Source organism: Portunus trituberculatus, chromosome 18 (assembly GCF_017591435.1).
Source record: "Portunus trituberculatus isolate SZX2019 chromosome 18, ASM1759143v1, whole genome shotgun sequence".
Classification (NCBI taxonomy): Eukaryota; Metazoa; Arthropoda; class Malacostraca; order Decapoda; family Portunidae; genus Portunus; species Portunus trituberculatus.
The window spans coordinates 9,027,050-9,052,049 of NC_059272.1; the positions used below are offsets into that span (position 1 = coordinate 9,027,050).

At 42.5% G+C, this 25,000-nt stretch overlaps 1 protein-coding gene across 5 annotated transcripts in view; it reads right to left on the reverse strand.

Annotated features, from left to right (window-relative positions):
* The window catches only part of LOC123505534 (myosin heavy chain, non-muscle-like), a 186,142-nt gene that overhangs the window by 25,960 nt on the left and 135,182 nt on the right, over positions 1–25,000 (reverse strand). For 4 of the 5 annotated variants that reach the window (XM_045256957.1, XM_045256956.1, XM_045256953.1 and 1 more), the window contains 2 exons: positions 6,358–6,536; positions 2,464–2,605 (listed from right to left, as the gene is read on the reverse strand). In XM_045256957.1, coding sequence (XP_045112892.1) covers positions 2,464–2,605; positions 6,358–6,536 — 321 coding nt within the window. Of the gene's footprint in view, positions 1–2,463; positions 2,606–4,132; positions 4,257–6,357; positions 6,537–25,000 lie in introns of all 5 variants that reach the window. The other variant, XM_045256955.1, reaches the window with a different exon arrangement.

A 25,000-nucleotide genomic window follows, 5' to 3' on the forward strand; every position in this document is an offset into this window, starting at 1 on the left:
TCACTCATATTCTCTCTCTCTCTCTCTCTCTCTCTCTCTCTCTCTCTCTCTCTCGTATTACACAGTACATGCATGTATACTTTTTCGCCTTTGCGTGATACATTCGTAGTCATCATGTCAAATTATCTTCCCCCTTCTCCCATCCCGCAAATCTCTTGACACATTAAGTTGTGAAAATATAAATGGAAATTAATAAAAAGTGTATTTTAAATAGATAATGAAATAAACATGCATTAATTAGTTAATTTCAACTTTGTAACCTTTATCCTCTAGTCTATGTTTAGAAAGTATTCACCAAATCCTCTTTGTAAACAGTGTGAGAACTAATGCTAATGTTAAACACCTTGCAGAGAACCCGCGGATCCGAACATCTCATGCATCTTTAGTCCTCATTGCCTTATAGCAATAGTTCAAAATATCATGTGCATGCGGTGGCCCTGTTCTATTGTCTTCTTTTCTTCCTGCTGTCCTTTTTTTTCCATGTCATTCAGTTTGTTGACATCCCGCCCACAGGTGCGCTCTCCTCCGCTGACCTTTAGCGACCCAACTCTCTTGTTTGAGGGATAAATATACAGGGCGAGAGGTTCTGCATCGCGCGGGGCTGCAGGTGATTCACGGGGAGTGTTACAAATTATCATCGCTCAAAGGAAGGCAGTGCGTTGTAGAATTCCTCTACGTCTTGTCGCAGAAATTATTCCGGAGAAGAATCTTCTTGTAACTGAGGTGTGTGTGTGTGTGTGTGTGTGTGTGTGTGTGTGTGTGTGTGTGTGTGATTCACCTCCTCGGTCGTCTGCTGGTCACCCAGCCAGTCTTCCCCATTACGGAGCGAGCTCAGAGCTCATAGACCGATCTTCGGGTAGGACTGAGACCACATAACACACTCCACACACCGAGAAAGCGAGGCCACAACCCATCGAGTTACATCCCGTACCTATCTATTGCTAGGTGAACAGGGGCTACACATTAAGAGACTTGCCCATTTGCCTCGCCGCTTACCGGGATTCGAGTCCAGTCCTCTCGATTGTGAGTCGAGCGTGCTAACCACTACACTACGCGGTGTGTGTGTGTGTGTGTGTGTGTGTGTGTGTGTGTGTGTGTGTGTGAGGAAACGTTGACGCCCTGACATTCAACATTGCCAGCGGTGTCAGTGACTTGTCGGTCAACAACGCGCCGTCAGTCATGATGGAAAGGTTAGTGGCTGGAAATTACATTAATACGTTTTCCTGCCGTGTCAAAGTGGACGCGCTAAGCCGTTGATGATCCTGGTGTGACGCTTGTCTGCTGAACCGAACGCCGTCCCTCTAAAACAGAATATTGCGTTTGATAATATTTTCTGAAACTATCCTGGGATAGAGCCTCCATTTACGAAACGATATTATTTTTCGAGGCAAGACTGGAGGTTCTTCATAACTTCCATGGACACATGTTGCGTCTCGGTTATCACCGCGTCGTGTAGTGGTTAGCACGCTCGACTCACAATCGATAGGGCCGGGTTCGAATCCCGGCGCGGCGAGGCAAATTGGCAAGCCTCTTACTGTGTAGCCCCTGTTCACCTAGCAGTAAATAGGTACGGGATGTAACTCGAGGGTTTGTGGCCTCGCTTTCCCGGTGTGTGGAGTGTGTTGTGGTCTCAGTCCTACCCGAAGATCGGTCTGTAAGCTCTGATCTCGTTCCATAATGGGGAAGACTGGCTGGGTGACCAGCAGAAGACCCAGGTGAATTACACACACACACACACACACACACACACACACACACACACACACCAGGCAGGAGAGGTTTAACAGGGTGTCGTTTAGTATTCTATCCCTTGCTTTTCCTCCTTTTTGTCCACGTGAATCAAATCTTACCTCATCTTAAAGCAAAGCCATTCTTGTAGAAGCCACGGTGAGGAACGGATCCCAGGTCAAAGAATTCGCTAACAGGACAAAGGTTTTACTTTTATCTTGCCTCATACAAAGTGACTCCGATGTGCCTCTTTTTCGTTTTCTAGGTGTAAGTTTATTTTATAACAAAACCTCTTTTTTTATGCAAAAGCGAAGTAAGTATACATATATTCGAGGTCAGAAAAGGTGAACTATCCAACGTTCCACTCTTTCCGTCTCACCACAAGAAGAGATCAGTCCAACATGCCTTCTTTCATCCAGTTCACATACACCAGCTCTAACGTTACCCTAAAGCTAAGTCACTCTCTTCGAAGCTGCGGAAAAACCCATTACCTGGTTAAAGAAAACGCGAAGAAAACAAGCATTTCACTGTTTCCATCTCCTCCTATATAGTCACCCTAACCAGAGTCAACTTTAACGTGATCCCAGTGTTAAATCTCTCTTATGAACGAGGAGTCGAAGAAAAAGTGACCAGACAACATTCTCTCCTCGTTCCACACACAGAATCGCCTCAGCCTCTCCCACAACCTTGCTACGCTCCATCCTTCTGTCTCGGAGATTTACCGCCGCCACGAACCTGCTTGTTGAGGGCGGCCACGTATTCCTCCTTCTCCTTGATCAGTTGTTCGTCCAGAGAGCCGTCCGCCATCTCCACCAGCGCTGCCAGCACCTCCCCCTCCGCGGTCTCCAGGCGGTCAACGTCACTCTTCTCCTTCCTCCTGAGTGGGCGTGGGAGAGGAGAGTGTGTCGCGAGGTGGGAGAGCGAGGCGGGTGGGGAGGTGGTAGGCGGAGTGAGACGGACGGATGGAAAGAGGAGCGAGAGAGAGAGAGAGAGAGAGAGAGAGAGAGAGAGAGAGAGAGAGAGAGAGAGAGAGAGAGAGAGAGAGAGAGCTGGAGGAATGTGACTCGGGGTGAGTTGACTTTCCTTATTATAACCTCGCTTGCTAAAAATCCTTGAGAATCTGTTTCGCAACACTGCCAGCCTCGAGGCGGCACGGGGACGCCTGAATGACACAGAAACAGAAAGAGAGAGAGAGAGAGAGAGAGAGAGAGAGAGAGAGAGAGAGAGAGAGAGAGAGAGAGAGAGAGAGAGAGAGAGAGAGAGAGAGAGAGAGAGAAAAGAGAACCCACAAAACTACAAGCCAACGAGCCGAAAACTTTATAAAGGAGATATTTATTCAATATTCTAAGGTTCATCTAAAGTTTATATGTAGATACTCGTACTAATGATTAATCTGGTTTATGTAATTTTAATAGTCACTCTTTGTCATAATTGGAGTGACCTGAAGTTTAAAGTAGTTTTAGTGTTCTGTATAATGACAGCGTATGTATGCATGCATGTATGTATGTATGTATGTATGTATGTATGTATGCAGCATTACCACATCAAAGAGCAGATAAAAACAGTACAAGAATTGCCTGAAAATAAATGCAAAAGTATACATGAATATTGTATGAATGTGCGTACTCCATTACGTGCTTGTGTTATGTCAATTTACGTGTGTGTGTGTGTGTGTGTGTGTGTGTGTGTGTGTGTGTGTGTGTGTGTGTGTGTGTGTGTGTGTGTGTGTGTGTGTGTGTGTGTGAGTGTGTGTGTGTAAATGTTTGTGTGTGTGACTATACGAGCAAAGAAAAATCGGCAATGGCTTTTTATTTTCATACAAATTGCGAGGTAAAGCAACATACGTATAAGGTTGGCAAATGCGGCGAAGGGATGGAGGAGGAGGAGGAGAAATAGCAGAGAGAGAGAGAGAGAGAGAGAGAGAGAGAGAGAGAGAGAGAGAGAAAGCGTGGGGGCGGCAGAGAAGTGAGTGGGGTGCACACGCCAAGCAGCGTCATTTACGTAATACACACACACGCGCACACGCACACACGCACACACGCTCAGCCCACCTCGTACTTACTGGGCTAAGAGGAAGGCTGAAGTGTGCATCTGGTAGTGGGTCTGTGTGTGTATCTATGTGTACTGGGCATTAACTACGTACACGTCAGGTATTAGCCAGGCAGGAGAGGGACGCTGACTGATTGGTTGAGCCTAACTTTTAAATCAGCCAATTGAAGACACTGAATGGACCCGAAAATTTCAAGGAACGAGAAAGGGAAATATTTTGAAAGCCGTTTCTCTCACTTTTTCTGTTTCATTGCTCCCTTTTTCGTCTCAGTTTTGTCTCAACCAATCATCGTGCGTCGTCCTCGCGTGTTATTGAAAATTCTACCAATCGGGACACCTCAAGCTCCTCCTCTACCTTCTTATTGGCCGCCTCCAGATACTGCTCCTGTTCGGGTGTTAAGGGGTCTTCCTGAATCCCATTTTCTATGAAGAATTGTCGGGTTTCCACAGACTCGGCCGTGACTTCTCCGATCATGGCACTGTGCGGGTATGTACTCGTATGTGAGGAGCTGAGTATGTGTGTGTGTGTGTGTGTGTGTGTGTGTGTGTGTGTGTGTGTGTGTGTGTGTGTGTGTGTGTGTGTGTGTGTGTGTGTGTGTGTGACAAAACTTTTCCTTGCTCTCGTTGCTCGGAAAGAGAATGGACAAATAGAAACAGAAGAGGTGTCATGACCCTGGCGAGGCAGCTGACCACTGACAGCAAACACAGACAAACAAGCAGCATGTCGGGGGTAGAAAAGGACAGAAAGTGGGGAAGAGAAGGTTAGGAAAAGACGAAAATAGGATATGGCAGAAGGGAGAGAGGAAAAATGCATGAATCAAAACAATGATGGGGAGAAAAGGTGAGATTTATTACGGGAACAGATGTACATGGGGAGGAAAAATGGGAGATAGAAGATGCTACTAAAGTGAAAAGGGTGGAATTTAATGGGGGAAGGATATAGACAGGAGAAGGATAATTAGACCAGATGTGGGGAGATAAATTAGGAAACAAAGCTTAGGTTTTGAAAGAACAAACATTTAACAGATGTAGAGAGGAAAAATTGTGGAAGGACGATAGGTGAGAAAAATGGCGAGTTATGGCGTAGGGGAGGAAAAAAAAAAGCAGTGGCAATGATATATGAAGATGGTGATAGAGGAGAGGAAAGAAGAACTCGGATGGGAAGGGGAAAAAAGAGGTAGAGAAAGGAAAGTAAATGGAAATGAAAGAAAAAAAAGAAAAGAAAAGAAAAAAAAAAGAAAAAAGCAGGAAGAAAGAAAGAGAAGGCAAAGGAATGGAAAGGAAAAGATCACAAGGATGATGTATAGATGACGTGAGGGAGAGCAGAGGCAAGGCAGGAGTAAAGGTGAGGTCATGTACTGAAGGGGACTGAAAGCGCGACAAAGACTCAGGGGAATCCATTACAGAAACAACAGGTCTGCCTCAACCACACCACAACCACCGGCATAATGAGGCAAGGATTGGGTGGGGCACAGGTGAGGGACACCTGAAGGTTGGTAGCCCACGCACCTGAACACTTAATAGCGTCCGGGAAAATGTGTTGCCAAGGAAATGATAACCTGCCACGCAATGACACTAAAGGTTAGGTTAGGTTAGGATCTTAAAATCATGTCAGTATGTCTATCTGTACGTCAGTCAATGGACGATCTTTATAGTTTGTATCATATTTGTTGATTACTAATTTTACTACTAATCTATTCAACTATTAGCCATTTAAATGACAATGACACTACGACATTTCTTACTTAGCTCTGCTCAATTCCTGAGCAGATATAAAGTTTGGCTTTACAAGAATTTGGCTACTAATTGATTCAACTATCATCCTTCTATAAGTTTAAGTGATGACAATTTGACACTTCATACTTTACTTGAATAACTTTGTACGATTTTAGTAAATAAAAATTGAACACCAGGTACTGAATGGCTTGAAATATTTGATTACTCTTGCTGCCGATGACGTCTTTCGAAGTTAAACTCTACACTAGCACCAGATTATGTGTTAACGTTGAGAGGTGAGACGCGATGGCAGTCAAGGACTAAACCCCCAGACAAATGAATGACTAATTCACTTACCTACGATTGTACGGACACACATCTACTTATTTTCCTGGGAGGTTTTATCACACCCGCCAACATAATCTAACCATTCATCTATATTCAGCTATTTATCTATTCAATAATCAACCATGCACAGCTCTGGGCAGTAATAATACCAAGGATTTCAAAACAATGATTCAATCAAATGGCAAAGGAAACATTAAAATCTAGTGAACGGAAATGAATTAAACCTTTGGCACCATTTTTTCCCACAGCTGTGTCATTAATCATAGATGTAGAAATTTAGTCTACATTTGATAAACACCTACAAAATCTAGTTATCCACTTGCGTAGTCATTAATTTATCTTTACATATGAATCCCTTCTGGGAACACAAGATCAGAATATCAGGGAAGTTTCAACAAAACTACACGTAGCAGTCCTTAATTAAAACATGTGTACCTACATCCACCTAGCATCCATAAATCACCTGAACCCCAGCACCTAGTACGAGAGGAGCACCTAAGAGATGAACACACTTACGTCTGTTCCTCCAGGCCGGCCAACTGGGTCTCCATGGCCTCGATCTCCTGACCAAGACGAGCCAGCTGGTCCATTTTGAGCTCCAGTGGCTGGATTGGGTTGTTGGCCTCCTCCTCCGCGATCTGGCGCTCGATCTCAATGTACTTTTGCAGCATTGAGCGATCGACGTCCATGTCCGTCTGTTGGAGGATAGGGAGGCGATGAAGGCAGCAGGCAAGGAAAACGTGGAACGGGAAGGTCAAATGTCGAGTTACTGGGTGGGGGCATGAGAGGTGTCTCGCAAAGGTCAATAGGTCAGTAGGTCAGGGGTCAAGATGGAAGGTCAGATATTGAGGCACACTGGAAGAGTCAGTTAAGGGTTCAGGGTTCAGCCGGGGCAGGGGATCAGGGAGAGGCGGAGGAAAGCAGGGGATTAAAATTATGGGAAGGAATACGAGAACCAGATGGCCGGTGGAGTCATATAATTAGCCACAGGAAATAATGGACTGGATGGACGGCAGGAAGAGTGGGCAGAAAAAAAAGGGTGAAGGTTAACTCCTGTGGCCGACCAATGTTGGCTGGTGTGGCTTTTTTTTTTCTTAATGTGCAGAGAGAAACTGACCAATGGCAACGAACTTTTCAGAAAGATTTTAACATTCTCCCTTTCTGAAAAAAAAGACTAACAGGAAAGGGCGGTAATAATTGGTAACGAAGCTGTGTACTTGATATGATGATGACAATGACGATGATGATATTGAAGACACAGCAAAGGAGTAAACTGCGCATATGAGTTTTTTCTCTTGGCTCCCCTCCCTCATACAAAAAAGAAGCTCATCTTTGTTATTAGTCATTATAAAAGCTCTTCAGTTTAGTAACTCATCTACGCCTCTCATTTTTCACTTCCACTTAACCTATACAACCACGTATCACGCTTTACAACACATTCCCTGCACTACATTTCCCTCCTACGCAGCTCATAATCTTCACATCAATCCAGCATCACTAACTATGGCCTGAATACATCCCCATTATCAAGTTACATGATGTTCCTTTTTCATTTTTTAATGCTCCTCTCTGTTGACTGGTCCTATCCCGCACTTGTTTGGATGCCACTCTCTCATATATTCCCCTTAAAGCATTTGCATTTCATTTACATCTCATTCACTCTTCTCTTTCTGCTTTGTTGAGGAAGTGGGTGAATGATATCAAGGCTTCCGTGTGTTTCTCTCACCTCAAAAGTGTTTGTGTATAGATGTGTGTGTGTAAATGGTGCTATAGTGTAACTCGTATAATAACGAATCAATGAACGAAATTTCTTTTGTATATTGCGAGATATTCTATTTCTCTCTCTCTCTCTCTCTCTCTCTCTCTCTCTCTCTCTCTCTCTCTCTCTCTCTCTCTCTCTCTCTCTCTCTCTCTCTCTCTCTCTCTCTCTCTCTCTCTCTCTCTCTCTCTCTCTCTCTCTATATATATATATATATATATATATATATATATATATATATATATATATATATATATATATATATATATATATATATATATATATATATATATTTCCGCACGTATTACAGTTTTAAAGGGGGTTTTTCCTTTAGCCAATCACGGTTTAGATACCCGAAAAGTTGAACCAATCACCAAGCAGGAAGCATCAATTAAAACTCGCGGATAGCAAAACAATGTTGGTTATGTTAGTTAATACAATGAAATATTAAAGTAGCAAACAGGATTCGACCGCATGACAATTTACCTGTTATCGCACCAACCAGTAAAGGTAATGTTGGTGTCTTAGTAACGATTTAAGAAGCATACTGGTAGGGAAGAACAAGGTAACATGTTGGATGAACAGCGATGTTAATTTGAGTAAAGAGACGAATGATGAAATTCATGTCAAGGGAATACAAGTTTACGCAATGAAGAAATAAGTGACATAACGCAGTAAAATGGGTTATAGAAAGCTAAAGAGATAAGAAAAGTGAAAAAAACACTGACATCATTTCCTTGGAAAATAAACATAAAAGAATAATTCTGCAAATGTTCAAACAACATACAATTCAGTGCCCTAAATGATATAATTTCCTGAGCTAAACTAATGTAAAATAAGTTCTGAGTGTGATGATGACGTACTACAACATAATTACACAGCAGCGTGATGAAATCCAGGTGCATACAAAGCGATGTTTCTCGACATTTCCACGCCACATCCAGCTGCCTTTGGACGTGATTAGTGCAGCTCACTTGGGGTCGGATTCAGGTTACTCATTTCAATCAGCTCCTTTTAAAATTTATCTAGATTATATTTGCTAACTCATCAAAAAAAAAAAAAAAAAAAAAAAATATATCTGGGTTCATTTTCTTAATTTTCCAAATATATTGAATACAATTTTGCACTAGTAAGCAAAAGTAAAATTAATGACTGCGTGTGTGATAACCTGACTTGCAACCTTACTCACCAACACTGCACAGCATAGCCATCCCCCATTCCCAGCGCCCATTAAAGCTGACTTATGCACCCCTGAGGGAGCCGCCACCTCAGCCTGAAAAACGTTGCTGCAGGGTAAATTTTACATCGGGATGGCTCTTTGGCTCCATATGTGTGGCAAGTGTTGGGATGAGGAAGAGAAACAGAGAGCAGGTAGTGAAACAATTGTCAAAATAAGCATACAATTATTCCGCAAAAAAAAAAAAAAATAAATAAATAAATAAATAAATAAATAAAAAATAATAAATAAATAAAGAAATAAAAAAAATATAAATAAATAAATAAATAAATAAACAAATAAAATGTTGTTTCTCTATAAACAACGATAATTATCAGACGCAAATATCAACAACAAAAGAAAACAAAACAAAAATGGCTGTATAAATGCCCTTGATTGAAAACGCTTTTCACTTCCATGGCCTGTCACTGAACGTCACCGAAACACACTGCCTCTTACCACACCGACCTCCAAACCGTCTTCTTCATCATCACAATCATCATCAGCTGCCATGATTTCACTGCAAGACAAAGGCCTCGCCAGCACCTGATGAAGGAGGACCTAAGCCATCTAACACGCCGCACCGGCTTAGGGAGTCTTAAGAGGTTACCGGACTGCAACACTATAACTCCTCGGCTTACGTCTTGAATATGTTCCCTGCCAGACAAACCCAGGCTGGAGGTTGAAAGGAGGCAAGACCGAATGCGCATGTTCTTATACAAACTGCATTCATTTATTTTGAATGCAGACGATATTACTAAAAAAAACACAAAAAAAACAAAACAACACTAATAACATGCAAAGTAAAGTCAGTGCTGTTTTTTTTTTTACTGAAGAGAATATGTTCCAGTAACTTCTGAAGCTTTACGTGAGCCAATATGCACTGCAAATTGCCAGTATCAAAAAGGTAAAAGCTCGCAACACGACCATCGGGGAGGAACTGGCCGGCTGGTGTTTTGGTATGAGCACCCGCATGTCTGATCTGTTGTTTCCATTATAAAGTCTACCTTTCCTGTAGTGCTCTTTCAGTTTTTGATGCCCGAAACTTTTCCCCACTTAATATGAGAGTATTTTACTTGTCTTTTGGCTGGCTAAAGCTTTCCTTACATATTTTTCGTGTCCACTGCTTGCCATAAATCATTGAGTCTTCACCTGTTTCCAAGACAGCTTTTCCCATGTTCCAGTAGCCAGTGCCCGCGATGACTTTGGAGTCTGACCTTCACTAGTTTGCAGACACTGGTGAAGTTTTTCAGGCGCTGCAGGGTTTTCTTCACCAATTACCTTCTTGCCAGTGGTTTTCGATACCCTTCATTGCCCTTGATCTTCCTCCAATATTGATGGCTTCCATATCTTCCGTGGAATTACATTTTCTTTAACCGCGTCTAGATTCTTTCCTTTCACTCTCTGCTCTCTTCGTGTTTTCTTTTCCTGACGCCTGGCAGACATTTCTTCCAGGTCCTAATTTCTTTGGTCTTTCTGTTCCAGCAATCTTCTAAGCACATTACACTCCGTAACTTGTTACCACTCAGTTAACTTTTCTCTAACATTTCCAGCGCACATCTTTTTCCTAATTGTTGCTAGCAGTCTCCACCACTGAATGTTTCTCTTTCCCTGAACCATCTACATAGCTTTCTCTTAAAGAGGACCTCTTTCTGGTGATCACTTCTCCAACAGTCACTCTGCTAAACTAAAACTGCTTCACTGTTTCCAAGTTCCAGAGTTCCATAAATCCTCTTCTCGTCTTGAAATCAGTCTACAGTTCCTGCTTCTCCGTTACCGTATCTATTAGGAAACTATCTATTTAACTGTGTTTGATTATATATTTACTGGACAAAGAAAGTGAAGAGTTGTTCTTTCTTACTCGTCTATTTCATAATTTGGGAGCGTAAGCTTCTTGTTTGTGCTTGTCTGTGGTATATATTAGCAGTCTGTCAGTTCTAGAAGTACTGCGTTATGTTATTTACTGCAATGCGTGGCAAAATCCAAAAATGATTTTTTTCAAAATCCTATCCTTCGTCCCAGTCTCATCTTTTACCTCCTTTTCCTCCTCCTCCAGTCCCTGAACCACTTCTTCACGTATAAGTTTCGTCTTAACTCTTTGATTACTATGGCTTCTCCTTAACCTTAATAAAAGTATAGAGTGAAACTTCATATCACTGGTAGCAAAAGAAGGGATGGAGTTAATCAAGTCATCTAGTGCATGCTGTTTCCTTTCTGTTCAGTAAAATCATCAAGGGTTTATTAAATATAATGTGCCACTGTCATTATCATATTCATATTAGTCGTTTGATATACATATCTATCTTCTCCTTGTGTATTTCCGGCATAACTGCAGTAGAGAAAGGAATGGAAGTAGTAGTAGTAGTAGTAGTAGTAGTAGTAGTAGTAGTAGTAGTAGTAGTAGTAGTAGTAGTAGTAGTAGTAGTAGTAGTAGTAGTAGTAGTAGTAGTAGTAGCAGCAGCAGCAGCAGCAGCAGCAGCAGCAGCAGCAGCAGCAGCAGCAGCAGCAGCAGCAGCAGCAGCAGCAGCAGCAGCAATAGTAAAAAAAATTAATAAAATTAAACAACTACAAAAACAATAAAAACAACAGCAATAATGATAATAACAACAACAACAACAACAACAATAATAATAATAATAATAATAATAATAATAATAATAATAATAATAATAATAAATGATGGTAAATATCAAAAGATACTGTGTTACTTCAACATGATAAATATGAAGTATGGTTATGAAAAAAATGGACAAAAAAGGAGGAAGAACAAAGAAAGAATGAAAAAATGTAAAAAAGACACACAAAAAACTTAAATTCCGCCATTAAACAATGCTAAACAAAACACCACACATAAAAGAGAAAGAGAGAAGAGAGAGAGAAAAAAAAGTTAAAGACTCGCATTTGGGCGCAACATAGAGTGGCAGCCGCAGAGTCGAGTGTCCGGCAAAACAATACCACTATTTCTCCTTTTCTCTTTACTTTTCTCCACCAGCCCGGGATCAAGACTCGGGGCTCCTGGCATACAGTGTGGGTGTAAGGAGCGTCAGACGAAAAAACACACCTCAGATTACACTGTCTACACTTTAATTCGCCCTAATCCTTCGCTGTTCGCCTTCCCTTAACCCAGGGGTTCTCAACCTTTTTATCGTTAAGAACCCCCTGAGTTATAAGACCATCTACCCGAACCCCATTATTATCAATATGCAATGGTACTGCAAAGGATTTTATTAGATTAGATATCTAAGTACCACTGGAAATCTTCTTATGAACCCCCTGGTGTTTCGCGCTGTCAGGATGGCAACTGTCCATGAGCTAACATCATTAAGAGTCTATGACGCTGAAGACGTCTATGCAGAACGGTTTAGATGGCAATAGACAATCTCATTATCAGACTTTGATTTCTAAGTTATTTACGGGGCTTCATATGTTCGTGGTGTCTTGTAGTCTACTTACTAACCTAGAAGGAAAGAAAATATCATACTAACTTCGAGTTATCAATTGAGGAAGAAGTAATTTTGTCCCAGGAATAGAGCTAGATGGTATATAAAAAAAAAAAAAAACACAATGCATAGTTATAACCTAACTCTACTATTATAGCGTTTTTGTCGTAGATACATGTTTGAAAATACTTTACCTATCTTGATATCTCCTTATGTGACAGAAGAATATCCAAAAATATACGATATGCAGTTGACCATCTTTTCTGTGAAATATTACGATATCTGTTGAATCTGGCAACTTCAACGGGAGTTTGGGTCCTCTCCTAGTGTTTCCTTATATTTGAAACATTGATATTTACACGTCATTGTGATCAGGGAAATAAAGGAAACTAAGTTTGCTTTTTCTAAGAGCATAAAATAGAAAAAAAATATGTCTACAGGTGGCAGTTTATGTATAAGACAAGCAAACCTGTGTGCACTCATCCACTCTATCCAGAAGCTTAACTAATTTTCAAAAGTTCCTAATAGTTACACAACTACCATTGGTCTACTGTTTCTATCCAGTTATCTACAAACACGTACACATTCACGGCAGCAACATGCAAAGTACACTAAATACTCCGGAGCAAAGCTGCCTCACCTTGTTTCATTAATCAGCTAACTCTTGCACACTTTCAGACCAAAGCTATTTTTCATTTACCATCGACGATTTTATATTCGAATCAAAATTTAAACGACGATTGAGAACTTTCGGCCTAAAGTTGTTGAGGGCCGTGACGGCCTTGGGCGCCGCACGGGGGAAGGAGGTGGCTGTCGGGTCCGGCCTGGGGCCCAAGGCAGGAACTGGCTGCAGGTCCTTCTTTTCCTTGGTGGCCTCAAGCTTCACTACTAGTCGTCCACTTGCAGCGCCTCACACTAGGCAAGGGTCGCCATAAGCAAGAGATCAATGTCTACCACTCACCAGATGGTGCCGTGAGGGGCCCTAAAGGGGTGATAAGGGCTCCTTGCATAGAGTCTGGTGGTGAGTGGTGTGTACGGGTCCCTGCTTATAATGACACCGGGCTGAACAACTCGCCATGAACGAGGGCACGCTGTGCGCCATGAGCCAGGCACTGACAGTACCAGTGGTCCTTTACGTTAGGTTAGGTTAGGTTAGGTTAGGTAAAAAGGACTCACTTCATGACAGTGTTTGGGGAGTGGTGTGTGGCGGGTCATTGCTCATGGCGACCCGTGTGAGGCATTGCAAGGTTGCATCGTCACTGCTCTCATAACCACGGGACTGGGGTTGACCCTTTCGGGTGAAAAGTTTCGTCCCAGTACCTGTGTAGGTAATAATACTTTGAATCGTTTCGCCATCGCCATCGCCGCATCGTTAGCCTCGATAAACGGATCGTTATCCTCGACAAACACATCTTTACCGTGGACACTGGAATCGCAACCTGTCGTGGAATCCCATTGTTAACGTGGACTCATTTTCCTTTGCGGCTTCAAGCTCACTGGTTGTCGTCAACTTGCAGCGCCTCACACTAGGCAAGGGTCGCCTTAAGCAGTCTGCCGTGTCTACCGTCCACCAGATGATGCCGTGAGGGGCCTTTAAGGGGTGATAAGGGCTCCTTGCATAGAGTCTGGTGGTGAGTGGTGTGTACGGGACCTCTGCTTATAATGACACCGTGCTGAACAACTCGCCATGAACGAGGGCACGCTGTGCGCCATGCACCAGGCACTGACAATACCAGTGGTCCTTTACGGGGTGAAAAGGACTCACTGACAGTGTTTGGGGAGTGGTGTGTGGCGGGTCATTGCTCATGGCTACCCGTGTGAGGCGCAGTGAGGTGGCAGCGTCACTCTCCTCGCACTCAAGGGTCTGGGGTGAACCCTTACGGGGTGAAAGGGTTCGTCTCAGTACCTGTGTAGGCAAGTGAACTTCAATTGCGTCGCAGTGAGGTGGCAGCGCCACTCTCCTCGCACCTAAGGGTGTGGGGTGGACCCTGACGGGGTGAAAGGGTTCATCCCAGTACCGGTGTAGGCAAGTGAACTTCAATTGCGGCGCAGGAAGGTGGCAGTGTCACTCTACTCGCACCCAAAGGTCTGTGGTGAACCCTTACGGGGTGAAAGGGTTTGTCCCAGTACCTGTGTAGGCAAGTGGACTTCAATATTGTGTCATGAAATCGCATCGTGAGAACTGGAACCGCATCGACATCGTGGAAACCCGCATCGTTACTGTGGAAACTGGAATTGCATCTTGATCGTGGAAACTCGCATTATTATCATGGAAACTGGAATGTCATCTTTATCGTGGAATGTCATCCTTATTTTGGAAACTCGCATAGCTATTGAGGAAACTGGAATGGCATTGTTGTCTTGGAAACACGGAGCGCTATCGAGGAATCTGGAATCACATCTTATCATACACACTGTTATCGTGGAAGCTCTCGTGATCGTCGTTCGTTTCGTTATCTCTGAATTACTTAATTAGTCTTGGTATTATTCTTAGCCTCCGTAATAATAGAGATGTTGGTCATTTTATCTTATCTCTTTTACTGTATTTTTTCCCAGGGTATAGTTTAGTGTTCTTCAGCCTTTTCTAAGTTTGTGCACCTTTTCGAAAAGCAAGGAGGACTATAAAAGAAGTGCATCAATATTTGTAATTTTCCTCTACTTTAAGACTGAAAATCGATTGATAACATTATTGTATATCTACCTGAAACTATAGTTTTTCGGTCCTAAACAGTCGCTATATAGTGCGAAATGTACTAAAACAAAATGCCACATCTCAAACACATCAGGCCCGTGTTCCGTCTGAGTATAATATATTATCATTCTGAATAAATCGTAATACTTTGATTAATGTCAAAAGGAGAGGATCCAAACTGTCACATTTTCAGTGTTCGCAGGTTGGTTTCATTCAGGAGTGGGTCAGCATCGTCTCGCGGTACAGAGTAGTCGTCTCTAAACACTGCATTACGATGTATCTATTGATTTACCATGCTTTTACTCCTTCCAGTATTTTTCTGTTCTTATTCTACTATGGCATTTCTTTATAGTTTATACGACTAACATCATAATAGAGAGCAAAACATAATTGTCTGGTGTTCCAAGATCATTTATTTCTAGAGACATAAATACAGCACGGAACCTTAACACACATTTCACCTCGCTTCTGCACAGGTTAATTCTTCACAAGGAATGAGTAGAGCAATATTTGTTCGGTTTTCTTTATGAGAAAAAAAGAAAATTAGAGGCCGAAACAGAAATAGTCCGAGGGTGCTGTAGTGTTTTCATCACTGTGTTCCTAAGCTCTGTCTTGCCATAGCCTGAACATGGTATTCGGTTCAGTTCAGTTGATAGGCGGAAGTGTAGCCTGGATATCGGCACTTCCTGATGTGTTTTGGTTTTGGTTTTGTCTGGGTCTGTAGATGTAATTAATTATTATCTAAACTTTTTACTTTATGTTCTCTTATTTTCGAAAAATTATATATTATTTCTTTATTTTCTTATATACTAGATTTTTCAAAAAAGTAATTTTCCAATAAGGTGTTCTTCATTTTCTGGGTAAGGACGCTGACAACTGAGGTGTTTGGATCTTTCATTGGTGTAGGCAGGGCAATGTTGGAGGAAATGTTTATGTCTTTAGACTGTAGATCAGGGTTTTTTTCAACCTTTTTCTCGTTAACAACCCTCTGAGTTATAAGACCATCTACCCGAACCCACAATAATTTGACATCGAACAGAATGTTAATTCAGTGACTGACACTAACTCAATAACAAAGGTATTCTGCAAAGGATGTATCATTAAATCAGCCATCTAAGTACCCCTGGAAATCTTTTTGTGAACCCCTGGGGTTCGCAAACCCAGACTGAGAATCCCAGCCTTGACTCCTTCATTACCATGACGCGTTTTTATATTAATTTTGGTTACAATTTGGCGATTTTATACAGCTTCAGAAACTTATGTGGGGATTGTAATAGTAAAACTCTGGCCAATAATCTTCTGACCTCCACAAACTCTTCTTAATGTAAATAAAATCGTCTAATCATGCCCAAAACTGAAGGTAAAAATGCTTCCCAGTATTGAAGAAGTTAACTCTAAGTATGATATCCACATCCTCCATGCCTCCTCTCTCTAGCTTTCTTTACAATCCACCTCACCTTAGCAACTGAAGAGTCCCTTATCTAAAGAACTCAGTTGGTCTTAAATACTTTTTGCACGAATCATTTGCATACCTTCCCTTGGCATTACTTCTCTCCAAGTCTTTCACGCCTCATCGACCTAACTCCCTTTGCACTCCATCTCGCCTTAACTGCAACCATTCCTTATCTAAACAACTCGCTATTGAATTCTGTGTTCGCCATAATCTCTTGCACGTCTTCCTTTAACACAACTCCGACTGACTGCTGGCCACATCCTCCACTACACCAGCTCTCCCTAACTCCCTTCACAGTCATTCACACCTTCACTACAAAAATCCTTACCTAAACAACTTAGTAACTATTGAATACTATGGAAAATAAGGAACAAATCACCTCATGCTAGCAGCTCGCCATTCAGTCCCACCAGTTCACGTCTCCCTTCACCTCTCCAAACATCACCGCCCCATCCCACGACTCCAGTCCCCACCCCCCACTCCCCAGTCCATCCTCGCCCCATCCCGCACCTTACAACAGTGGCAAAGAGGGAGCGGTTACGGAAAGGTCACCCATGAACCGGAAATGCAGGTAGGGAAGGTCTACTCTCCCATGTTTGACACCATATATTTCCAGAGAGAGAGAGAGAGAGAGAGAGAGAGAGAGAGAGAGAGAGAGAGAGAGAGAGAGAGAGAGAGAGAGAGAGAGAGAGAGAGAATGCTGATTTCGACATTTTCATCTTTGCTTTATATTATGCAACTCCTATCGACTTTTCTTCTTCTTCCTCTTCCTCCTCCTCCTTCTCTTTATCTTCCTCCTCCTCTTCCTCTTCCTCCTGCTCCTGCCACTACTCTTCGTGTTTTCTACTCTATCTCTTCCTCTTCCTCCTCCTCCTCCTCCTCCTCCTCCTCCTCCTCCTCCTCCTCCTCCTCCTCCTCCTCCTCCTCCTCCTCCTTCCTCAGCATCATCATCACCATTATCATCATCATCGTCATTATCATCATCGTCGTTGTCGTCCTTCTTCTTCTTCTTCTCCTCTTCCTCCTCCTCTCCCTTATTCTCCTCTTCAGGTGAGAGTCTGCTATGTACGAACAATGCGTGAATATTGAGAACGCCTGCACATTCTCTCTCTCTCTCTCTCTCTCTCTCTCTCTCTCTCTCTCTCTCTCTCTCTCTCTCTCTCTCTCTCTCTCTCTCTCGATAAACAGTGTCACAATAGATGATGTGTAAGTTTATACGAGAGAGAGAGAGAGAGAGAGAGAGAGAGAGAGAGAGAGAGAGAGAGAGAGAGAGAGAGAGAGAGAGAGAGAGAGAGAGAGAGAGAGAGAGACATTCATTGTACACAGAAGCGAAGGGAAATCTATCGAGAAACTGGCTCACTTTTGAAATAGATTTTTTGGATCTTCCGGTAGGTATGTAACAAAGGGCCTGGGGGAAGGGTAGGGTGAGTGAGGTTGCCATGGTGACGGGGCGCTCATTGGTCGGCTTGTCGGCCAATCGTCAGGTATCGCACGATTTAAAAGTTAGATATGTCACGTCAACCTTCTCGTTCGTCAGTGTGGCACGAATAGCGAAGGGAGAGAAATGTGTGTTTTTACTCCTCCTCCTCCTCCTCCTCCTGCTCCTCCTCCTGCTCGTGGTCCTGTTGATGTTTTGATGCTAATTATTATTGTCCTCTGCCTTCTGTCTACTTGTTTTACTCTTTTCCCTCCTTTTCCTTCTCATCTTGTCTCTCTTCAGCCTCTTCCTTTACTGTTCCTTTTTCCTCTTTCTCTTCGCCTTCCTCCTTTTCTAATGCAGCTGCGATATTTTAAACAGAGAGAGAGAGAGAGAGAGAGAGAGAGAGAGAGAGAGAGAGAGAGAGAGAGAGAGAGAGAGAGAGAGAGAGAGAGAGAGAGAGAGAGAGTTTTGGAGTCAGACGAGAAAGGAAAACTGGAAGAATTTGCGATCTATAAGAAAAAAAAGATAAAGGAAGAAAAGGAAGATAGGGAAGAACATTAGAGTTTGTAGAAGAGGGAGAGAGGAAGAGGAGGAGGAAGGGCTGTCTGAAGGTGCAGAAAGAGAGAAAGGAAAAGTGAAGTAGAACAATGGTAAGAAAGAATAGAGAGAGAGAGAGAGAGAGAGAGAGAGAGAGAGAGAGAGAGAGAGAGAGAGAGAGAGAGAGAGAGAGAGAGAGAGAGAGAGAGAGAGAGAGAGAGAGAGAGAGAGAGAGAGAGAGAGACAGACAGACAGACAGACAGACAGACAGACAGACTAAAACATTAAGAGGAAGATACGAAGGTGAAAGGAAGGGATTGAAAAGATTGAGAGCTTGTGAGGAAGAGAAAACTGAGAGAGGGGAAGAAGATAGGAGAGTGAGAGGAGAATATAGAGGGGGGAGAGTGACGATGGGTGGGGATAATGATGGTTGTTTATTGTTTGCACTAACTCTCTCTCTCTCTCTCTCTCTCTCTCTCTCTCTCTCTCTCTGTTAATGGTATTCCTGTCAAGGTGATATAGTGTCACTAACGTTTTGTCGTATATATGTACATCCATTCCTGGCAATATTTTTCCATTTATGCTCCTCCTCCCCCTCTTCTTCCTCCTCTTCCTGCTCTTTTTCCTATTCCTCTTGCCTCTCCTACGTTCACCTTGTCTTAGTTGCCTCGTTGTAGGTTAGAAAGAGTGGTTGCTATAAACAACGTTGTACGAACCAGCAGGCCTGCGGCTGTTTGTACATTGACTACTTCGTGTTGGTTTAAATTGCTCTTCCTCCTCCACCTTTTTTCCTCTCCTCCTCCTCCTCCTCCTCCTCCTCCTCCTCCTCCTCCTCCTCCTCATGTTGTTACTTCTATAAACAACTATAAGTTATCTTCTTTTCTACTTTTTTTCTTTGACTACTTTTACTACTGTTACTACTACTACTACTACTACTACTACTTACTACTACTACTATCACTGCTAATAATACTCCTACTAAAAACCGTCTTAGTGTTGATGATATTAAAAAAAAAAAAGTCTTTCCGACCAACACTACTACTACTACTACTACTACTACTACCGCTACTACTACTACTACTACTACTACTACTACTACTACTACTACTACTACTACTACTACTACTACTACTACTACTATTACTACTCCACTACTACTGCTACTACTACAATTACTGCCACCACCGCACGTCATCCCCACAACTAGGTGCGCCAATGGATATATGGAAATGCTCAAGTATATAATAGTACCAATATTTCCAATTTTAGTGGAGGAATTTATTTCACACATCATATCTTTTCCTCTCCTCCTCCTCCGCCTCCTCTTCCTCTTCTCTCACTCTACCCCGAAGGAAGGTACGAACATTCCTCTCACTCTAATTTCCTTCTCTCCTCCTCCATCACCTCCTCCTCCTCTCTCCATTCTCTATCCTCCACCTCCTCCTCTCCTTCCATCTTTCCTTCCTTTGTCCTTCTTAACTTTTGCTCTCTAATTCCTCTCATTTGTCTTCCTCTTCCTCCCTCCTTTACAGTATCTTCTTTCTCCCTCCTTCTCGTCTTTGCTTTTCTTTATATATCTCTCTTTTTTTATTTCATTGCTATTCTCTCTCTCTCTCTCTCTCTCTCTCTCTCTCTCTCTCTCTCTCTCTCTCTCTCTCTCTCTCCTATATAATTTTCCTCCATCTCTCATTCTTTCCTCTCTTTATTACCTCCCCTTCCCTTTTCTTCGTTCTTTTGTTTCTTCCCTCTCTTATTTTCTTACTTCTGCACTATTGTTCTCTCTCTCCCTTCTCTCCACCGTTTCCCTATTCTTCCTTGCAATTCTATCCCTTCTTCGTTTCCTTTATGACTCCCCTTCGTCTTTCCTCTCCATTTTCTCACATTTTTACCTCTCCTATCTCTCCTTTCTCCTTCTACTTTCTTATCTCCCCCATTCACTCATTTTTTCTTCTTCACATGCATTCATATCTATTTTGTCTTTCCTTTCTCCTTTTCTTCTTATTTCTACCTGTGATTTTGTCCTATTTTCATTATTCTACCTTCTCTTCCTCTCTTCTCTTCCTCCCCCTCCCTCTCTCTTGTGGTTCTTCTCTTCTTTTCCCCTTCCTTCTTTTTCAATCTTCCCTTAATTTGTCTTTCTTACTTTTTTTTTAATATTTCTTGCTCTCTTCTTCATTTATCTCCCAGCATCATCTAGCTCTTCTCATCCTTTTTCTTTCCTTCTTTTTCCTCTTTCATCCAATCTCTTCTTGTTCTCTTCTTCCTTTTCTCTTCCTTTTTGCTTCGTTCTCTTCTTTATCTCATCAGAACTTCCTGCTTTCCCTTTATGCCCCCTTCTTTCTAGTTTCTCTTTCTCTCTTGTCTTTCTCTCATTCCTTTACGCTTCCTCTTCTTCCCCCCACTCCTTCACAACGCACAGTGAATGGAAATGGAGGGAATTACCTATACATTAAAGTAAATACGAAGATACCGACCATTTATTGACGGGACAAAAATGTGTGTGTGTGTGTGTGTGTGTGTGTGTGTGTGTGTGTGTGTGTGTGTGTGTGTGTGTGTGTGTGTGTGTGTGTGTGTGTGTGTGTGTGTGTGTGTGTGTGTGTGTGTGTGCTGTTTACATCTAAAAATGCCATAAGATTTCCCAGTTTCTAATAAGTACCATCTCAAAACCTCACCACCCAATGAAAAAAACAAAACAAAAACATATTATACAAAACACACACACACACACACACACACACACACACACACACACACACACATATATATATATATATATATATATATATATATATATATATATATATATATATATATATATATATATATATATATATATATATATATATATATATATATATATATATATATATAAACACTCTTGTTGTGCCGGAGTACCAGAGTAAACCGTTCCTATACAATCATTATGAGGGTGAACATCATCATTGTTATTGCACTGAAAATATCACGTTAATAATGATAATCCGACGAATTTAATTAACCAACGTCACTCTAGCCATAAAAGTCTTTCCCACGGCCACCGGATTTCAACACAACTATAATCCTCGTGCAATAATAAATATTTTTTTCTCCCCCTTGATGTTATTTCAAACCAAGGCTCCGTGAAATGAATAATGCTTGCAGGTTAACGTGGAGAGAGAGAGAGAGAGAGAGAGAGAGAGAGAGAGAGAGAGAGAGAGAGAGAGAGAGAGAGAGAGAGAGAGAGAGAGAGAGAGAGAGAGAGAGAGAGAGAGAGAGAGAGAGAGAGAGAGAGAGAGAGATGCGCACGCGCGCACACACACACACACACACACACACACACACACACACACACACACACACACACACACATTTACTTTGGAAGCTTGGAAGCTTTAATTGCAAACGCAGAGTAATGCCAGTTCATTTAGCCCTTCATCCTCCTTCATGTGTGTGTGTGTGTGTGTGTGTGTGTGTGTGTGTGTGTGTGTGTGTGTGTGTGTTCACTGTTTGATCTGCTGCAGTCTCTGACGAGACAGCCAGACGTTACCCTACGGAACGAGCTCAGACCTCATTATTTCCGATCTTCGGATAGGCCTGAGACCAGGCACACACCACACACCGGGACAACAAGGTCACAACTCCTCGATTTACATCCCGTACCTACTCACTGCTAGGTGAACAGGGGCTACACGTGAAAGGAGACACACCCAAATATCTCCACCCGGCCGGAGAATCGAACCCCGGTCCTCTGGCTTGTGAACCAGCGCTCTAACCACTGAGCTACCGTGTGTGTGTGTGTGTGTGTGTGTGTGTGTGTGTGTGTGTGTGTGTGTGATATTCCAGGAAAGAATATCTAATCAAATAATTTCGTCTATGACACACTAACAAACACACACACACACACACACACACACACACACACACACACACACACACACACACACACACACACACACACACACACACACACACACACACACACACATGCACACACGCACGCACACTAAAAGAAAAGAAATTATCTGAACACGAATATATTTGTTTTGTGTGTGTATTTTTGGGGGAAATGGAAGAAGTGTTCTAGAAAAGCAGCAGCACTAATGTCACAAGTCCACGAGGTTATAAATCATATCAATAAAGTACCACCTCTTTAATGGCAGTCTATTTTACCGCTCCCCCCTATCCCTCTCTCTCTCTTTCTCTCTCTTTCCCTCTCTTCTCTCCCCAAACAACACCTTCCTAGCTATCTATTTCTCACTTCCCATTCCATTCTCCACCATTGGCTCGTCTCATTCACCAATTCATTCGATCCTCTCTGTATCTTATCCTTTGTCTTCCCTCTTTCACTACAAACCCACTCCTCTTTTGCACTCTCCCCTTTGAACATATCCATCAGGTCTTCTTTCCTCTCCTTCTCACCATATCAAACTCAACAGGCCTCCTTCCGCACTTCACCTCTTTAAAGTAACGTGACGTGTAGCAACCATAGTGGGAAAAGAAAATTATGTATGTTTAATTGCGTACATTAGAGTCAGAATAAGCAATACTGGGTGAATGTGTCGCTACGCAGTGTGTGTGTGTGTGTGTGTGTGTGTGTGTGTGTGTGTGTGTGTGTGTGTGTGTGTGTAATTCACTGTTTGATCTGCTGCAGTCTCTGACGAGACAGCCAGACGTTACCCTACGGAACGAGCTCATTAAATTTCCGATCTTAGGATAGGTCTGAGACCAGGCACACATCACATACCGGGACAACAAGGTCACAACTCCTCGATTTACATCCCGTACCTACTCACTGCTAGGTGAACAGGGGCTACATGTGAAAGGAGACACACCCAAATATCTCCACCCGGCCGGGGAATCGAACCCCGGTCATCTGGCTTGTGAAGCCAGCCCTCTAACCACTGAGCTACCGAGCCGTGTGTGTGTGTGTGTGTGTGTGTGTGTGTGTGTGTGTGTGTGTGGGTAGGGATTTTAGTTTTATGCAGTCGTAAAAGGAAAAATGTTGGAGCTTAAGTTCAAACAAAAAAAAATCATTATCAGACTACAGAAGCTTAAGTAAAGAAGAGAGGGAGGTGCATGGCTGGAGAGAACGGCGATGAGGTGGATGGGCAAGAGAGGGAGGAAAAAATGAGATAAGGAAAAGGGAGAGAAAGAAGAGCAGATGAACGCGATGAAAGGAATGAAGAAGAAAAGTGTAGAAGAGTACTGTTATGAAAGGAAGAAGAGGCATGTAGGTACGGAAGGTGATAGGATGATAAAAGGGAGGAAAGAGGAGGGTTAGGATGAAGGAAAAGCTATGGAAACTGAAAGAAGGGAAGATATAGGGACACAAAAGAAAAGACAAAATCAAGATGGAAGAAACTTGAAGACAAAAAATAAAATGAGATGTGGAAAACGAACACGGATGTTTGCAAAAATAGTAAAAAACAGAAAAGACAGAATATAGCAAGCCTGAAAGTGAAAAGAAAAAAAAATATAAGTGATGCGCAATTTTAAAGATAAGGAAAGGTGAAGAGTAATGGGAAGACAAGAACTTGATGAGGAAAAGGCAAATTACAGGTAATACTCCTGAGTCACTATGTAGACAGCTGAACAGACGGGGATCATGGCTGTGGTGGTGACGGTCTTGACACAATGGACAAAATTCATAAAGGTTAAACAAAACATCATAAAGACAAAACATATTAAATAAAAGACGCTTCATATATAAGTACCATTGACACCAGCCTTCCTGTACCTCCACATACACGAGTAATGTCTCTCGTGTCCGCCGATGTAATGTAATGTGCGACTGGTTAATATCAAGACAAAATGGGCGTTCGCTCCCTTCTATCGCCCTCCACTCTTATTGTGAAATATGCTGACTCGTTGGAAGTACAATGTTTCATGAGCCTCACACAGCTAAGCAACGCTACTGGGAACCAATTACTGGGAGAAATGCTTCTAGCGCCCCAAATAAAATGAAGTTCTACAGAAAGAGGTGTTGTTTGCCACTGTGAGGATACTAAAAATACTAAAAACAATTTGTATATATATAGCAGCAAAGGAAGGCTTTTCCTCTCTACCTTTACACAACGTAAAAGGAAAAATAAAAATGAGAGGGGAAAAGGAAGATTGTAGGAGGAGGAGGAGGAAGAGGAAGAGGAGGAGGAGGAGGAGGAGGAGGAGGAGGAGGAGGAGGAGGAGGAGGAGGAGGAGGAGGAGGAGGAAGAGGAGGAGGAGGAGGAGGAGGAGGAAGGGGAGGAGAAGAATGAGGAGAAGGAGAAAGGAGAAAGTGACGCCTACACAAAACATAGACATGATAAAAAGAAGAAAATGTGATGAGAACTACGAGTAAATTGAAAAATGTCCTCCTGGGTCGCGCACGTGTGTGTGTGTGTGTGTGTGTGTGTGTGTGTGTGTGTGTGTGTGTGTGTGTGTGTGTGTGTGTGTGTGTGTGTGTGTGTGTGTGTGTGTGTGTGTGTGTGTGTGTGTGTGTGTGTGTGTGTGTGTGTGTGTGTGTGTGTTTATGTTATGGCCTATAGCGCTTGTAGGCATACTTTAAGAGTGTATGTGGGAAGCGCTGATAAGCTTCTGTCCATTAGTGACGCAGACATTTTTATTTATAGTGGTACCCATATAAGGACCCATATCACCACCAAAGCGCATCTTTGGTGTAACCAG